This window comes from Protobothrops mucrosquamatus, unplaced genomic scaffold, assembly GCF_001527695.2.
Source record: "Protobothrops mucrosquamatus isolate PMUCROS unplaced genomic scaffold, P.Mucros_1.0 scaffold_310, whole genome shotgun sequence".
NCBI classification, from domain to species: Eukaryota; Metazoa; Chordata; class Lepidosauria; order Squamata; family Viperidae; genus Protobothrops; species Protobothrops mucrosquamatus.
The window spans coordinates 789,157-794,097 of NW_015386386.1; the positions used below are offsets into that span (position 1 = coordinate 789,157).

General features: G+C 38.5%; 1 protein-coding gene across 1 annotated transcript; it reads left to right on the forward strand.

Annotated features, from left to right (window-relative positions):
- Positions 1 to 342: 342 nt before the first annotated feature.
- GOLT1A (golgi transport 1A) lies at positions 343 to 4,941 on the forward strand. The gene is made up of 5 exons (XM_015832167.1): positions 343 to 367; positions 1,845 to 1,936; positions 3,062 to 3,240; positions 3,856 to 3,919; positions 4,903 to 4,941. Exons 1-5 carry the CDS (start codon positions 343 to 345, stop codon positions 4,939 to 4,941), a joined length of 399 nt encoding a protein of 132 aa, XP_015687653.1.

Here is a 4,941-nt window from a genome sequence, read left to right on the forward strand (position 1 = left end):
TACTCGATATATTAAACCATACAAATACTTGCACAAGTAGTGTTACTTTTTGCAGGATTATTCTGGAAATGTCTTGTTAAGCACAGCTACAGGCAGTTACTAGGTGCCACTATCTGTTTCCTTTTGCAGATCCAGGAGTACAGGAAATACAAACTATATGATTGTAACAACACTGCTCACCTTGTAAGATCTATAATGATAGTTCAATGAAGTCTCCATTGCACAGAGGTTAATAATTTGCAGGATGATGCAGTAAGGGCTAAAGGTCTTTTCAAGGTTCACTAACTGGGAAATACATGGAGGTCTTGACAGCCAATCCTTTCTAAGCCTTCAGTAGCAAATATGTTGGAAATTACAGAACTTCAGAGTGAGTATGAACTTAGCAGATAGGGTTTTGTTATCATATTTCAGCAATATGTCATTGTTTCCCTCTGAAAATATAATCAAAGTTAATCTGTTTGAAAGCTCAGACCTCTTTAAAATTGTGTTACTATTGATTGCTCAGTTGGCACATTTATTACAAATTTGCTTATGGGAAACAATCTAAGTAAATCTACTTGCTTCTGGTCCCAGGGGACAAGTCAGATAACTTCATAATATCTCTAATTGGCACTGGTGATCTCTCAGCAGTGTGATTTAGTCTAACCTGAAATGTGTTCCTAAGAAGATGCTGTAGGGTCATAACCGACAGACATTACAGACTGTATTAAACGGTCACCAAAAAATAATCCTCCCACGATTGCTAATAATATGTATATCAGCTGTGGCTAACTAGGAACTCTGAGTGTTGTGGTCCAATACAACTACAGGTTACCACCAGGTTGAGCAAAGCTAAGGTAAACTAATTTAAGTATAAAGCAATGTGAGAAGCAAAACCATGCACTGACATTGATTCACACCAGAAATATTTCAAGATGCTTAAAAGGAGTTTCTCTGGGTAAAAGAAAACAAGTAACAAGAAAGGTTTATAATATTTTGTGTTAAGGTTCATCATTCCAAACTTAGTAATTAAAGTTGGTTCATTTTGGATCTGCACCAAATTAGAAGCTGGTTTCAAAGATCCAACTGATATTCTTACGGGATCAAGTTTTCTGGTTGAAAAGGTTTTGGAAAGATGTGAAAGAAACTGATCTATATCCTATAACGGCTAGGCAAATGAAAAAAAAATCCTATGCCTAAAGACTTTAGGGCAGTGGTTCTCAACCTGTGGGTCGGGACCCCATTTGGGGTCGATCGACCATTTCACGGGGGTCGCCAAGCAAGGCTGTCCGCCATTTTTTTTCCGCCATTTTTTTTGTCCGCCATTTTTCCCCCTTTTCCGGCGGGTGCCTTACCTCCCTTGGGCTGGGCCAGCTGGTGGTCGGCCTGCTCCGTCTCTGCCACTTGCCAGCTACGCCTCAGCCGGCGCAGGGGGCAGAACCACGCATGCGTGGCGCTCCCGGGCAGGGAAAGTCCTCAACTTACGACCGGTTGGGTAGTCCTCGACTTACGACCGGTTTAGTCCTCGACTTACGACCGGTTGGGGTCGCGGCATTAAAAAGGTTGAGAACCACTGCTTTAGGGACAGAAATTAGAATGAGAGAGATGAAGGATGGCATCTAACCTGAATCATCAGAGGAATAGAATGAAATTTGGCCGATGTCAAACAGGGTTGAATTTTATGTTGAGGCCACTATTGTACTTCAGACTTTTATTTTAACCTGAAATGAGCCAGCAGTCCTTCAGCTATCCTGAGCACCAAAATCTTTTCCTTCTGCTAAATTTCATGTGATCCTGGCTCTCCTCAATTAGGTGATCCCTTAAGATTGCTGTGATTTTGATGGTACCAATTTCATCTATTGTAGAAATTGGTGTTGGGCTTGTTGGCTTTGGGATATTCTTCCTCCTGTTTGGTGTATTGTTGTACATGGATTCGGTGCTTCTGGCCTTTGGAAATGTAAGTTTTTTTAAAAAGTATCAAATACTTTGTGCAAAAAGAAATAATAAGCAGTGAGTATGATAAAATAATAGGCAGATTTATTAAAAAAAACTTTCAGTTTTGCTCAGCCTGTTTACATAGAACTTGCACTCATATACTTTTATGCTTTAAGGATAAGTGCATTTATTTATAAACTGATTTTTTTAATCAATCAGGCACATGAGCTTTGACTGCCAGATCAGAATTAGCCATTTTAACCGTTACAGAATTCTGTTTAAAATTGTGCATGGTTTAATAGAAATATATAAAAAATGTAAGAATGGCTGCAGGGTGACACTGTTTCAAAACATAGAACATATGTAGCTTCCCATATCAATCATGATTCAACATCTGTTACCATGGTAAAAAGTCAGATTCTAAAGGTAGGCATCAGAAATAGGACACTGAACTGTGAACTGGACTGGGGAAGGTGGGGAGAGAATACTGGTGCAACAAAAAACTTTCACATCCACCCTACATAAAGAGAGAAGATGTTACTTCATCCATCCATTCATGAATCAATTTCTGCAGAAAAAAATAAAAGCATTTTCTGACATTTTGCGTATTGGTTGATCTCCGCCTAAGAGAAGGGCAAAAATGATAAAAGTCTTGTCAATTTCATCCCAGCTCTTCTCTTCTCTTCTCTTCTCTTCTCTTCTCTTCTCTTCTCTTCTCTTCTCTACTCTACTCTACTCTACTCTACTCTACTCTACTCTGAGAGGGAATAGCATGCAAATATTCCCAGCTCAGATCAATTCAATTGCACTTTAAGGTAGCATCAGCAGATATACATTTCTAGTAGACCTTTTTATTTGAATTCTTTTTTTAAATGAACAGTTGCTATACAGGGAGACCTGTGAAGCTGTCATGCCACCTTTCCTCTTTAAAAAATTTTTTTTAAAAAAAATAATAGAAAAAATAGAACCAATGTTCTCTTTCCTACTCAACAATATAAGATAGTTTGGTCAAACAGAATATAAAATTGGTCCCAACTATATATAGGATTCAGCCTCCATTATTTTTCCATAAAATACTATATTATATAAAGTTTGCTATTCTAGCTACATTCCAATGAATCCTCAAATATATTCTTTGCTTCCTTAGGTCTTGTTCCTGTGTGGCTTGGCTGTTATAATAGGACTAAGAAGAACTTTTGGATTCTTCTTCCAAAAGGAGAAACTGAAAGGAACCAGTTTCTTTCTCGGAGGCATAATCATTGTTCTGCTTCGGTGGCCTCTACTAGGCATGCTACTAGAGACCTATGGTTTCATTAATCTCTTCAGGTGATCAATCCTCCTCAACCATTGCATTTTCTATGGGAAAACATGTTTGTAAAAGTTTTGGGTTGTACTAATTCTCTGAGCTTGGTTTTCAGTCAAAAGAATGGAGTGGAAGTAACAGTTCCTGGAAGAAGGACAGGGATTGCAAGGGAGAGCTGTTTGTTCTCTAGCCATGGATATTGGGCATTGAGGGCCCACACTGCCACCTCCAGGGTTGCCAATTAAGCCAAAAGAACACTACAAAAGATTAGGGATATCTGAAAAAAGTAGGAAAAATAATCATCGGCAAATGTAAAACCAAGGTCTAAGAATTTATATAATCCAATCTGGAACTACATATATTCTGTAACATTATACATAATCAAACCCATGTTATTTGTGAATTTGATAGCTTCTCTGTCTTAATCAACTGGGGTTGGTGTGTTTATTTTTTAATATACATTGTGCTTATATTGTCTTTTAATTCTGATAGCTGCCCAGAATCATGTTGGTGAGATAGGGGTGGGTAGTTTTAACTTTCAACAAAAAATATTAATAGTGTCACATCTGATTTTGATCTCAAGTTCATTTGCAGTTGATTATTTTCATCAGTAATTAACTTTTTTCTTTTTTCTTTAGGAGCTTTTTTCCAATTGCTTTTGGATTTCTGGGATCACTGGTGAATGTCTCATTTTTGAACAAGGTAATGAAAAGCTGGGGTGATCCCATGAGAAATAGGATTGGGCTGAACAAAGTGCTGCAGCCTCTAAGCCAGGGGTCTGCAACCTTGACAACTTTAAGACTTGTGGACTGAAGTCCACAAGTCTTAAAGTTGTCAAGGTTGCAGACCCCTGCTCTAAGCAGCCTGCCCTCTTGCATGGGCCCCTGTTGACACATTGTCTATGTCTTTAGCTTATTTAGTTGAGGAGTCTGGGAGATTCATTCCAACACATCTGGATAGAGATCATTGAGCAAAGTTGGCCTTAAATGTACAGTAGGAGATATTACTGAAACAGTCACTCGTGCCCTGGTCACTCCATAAGCTGACTACAGCAATGCATTCTATGTCGGTCTGCCCTTGAAGACTATCTGTAAGCTTCAACTAGTCTGGAATGCAGCACCATGGGTAGCTCAATATGCTCATGTAACACTTCTGCTTTGTGAGCTGTAATGGTTGCCAGTTTGCTTCCAGATGTGATTCTAGGTACTGGTTACTTGGAGATAGGCACAATATCGTGCCTCTCTCCCACAATATTGGACTAGCCAATTCAGTCTGGCACAGTTGGCATATTATGAGTTCCTTCAATTAAGCAATGTCATCTATCCAGACCCCAGAGGGGCACCTTCTCTTTTGCAGCATCTGCCTTTTGGAATGAGGTTCCTCCTAAGATTGAATGGTTCCCACTCTGCTGGTATTTTGAAAGGGCCTCAAGACCTCGCTGATAATGCTGGTAGAGATGAATTCATAGCTTTATGTTTATCATTGATGGTTTATAACATAAACCCAGTACCATTCAATATCATTCCCACTGAAAACAATGATCTTAGGAATGTGATCATTAATTGAATGAAGTTTAATATGTCATATATCTTTGTTCTTTTATCCCAGTAATTGTAATTTTCATTCCATCATATAATTCTTTATAAAATTATTAGTAAAATAATTAGTAATTTTTCTTGTTGCAGCTGTTTCAGAAATTTGGAGACACCAGCTCTGCAGTGTAA

Excerpts from the sequence above, each read along its gene's own strand:
- GOLT1A (XM_015832167.1), top strand. The coding sequence starts at position 343 with ATGTTGGAAATTACAGAACTTCAGA. Across the intron at positions 368-1,844 it reads GGAAATTACAGAACTTCAGA|AAATTGGTGTTGGGCTTGTT; the intron begins GTGAGTATGAAC and ends CATCTATTGTAG. Across the intron at positions 3,241-3,855 it reads GGTTTCATTAATCTCTTCAG|GAGCTTTTTTCCAATTGCTT; the intron begins GTGATCAATCCT and ends TTTTTTCTTTAG.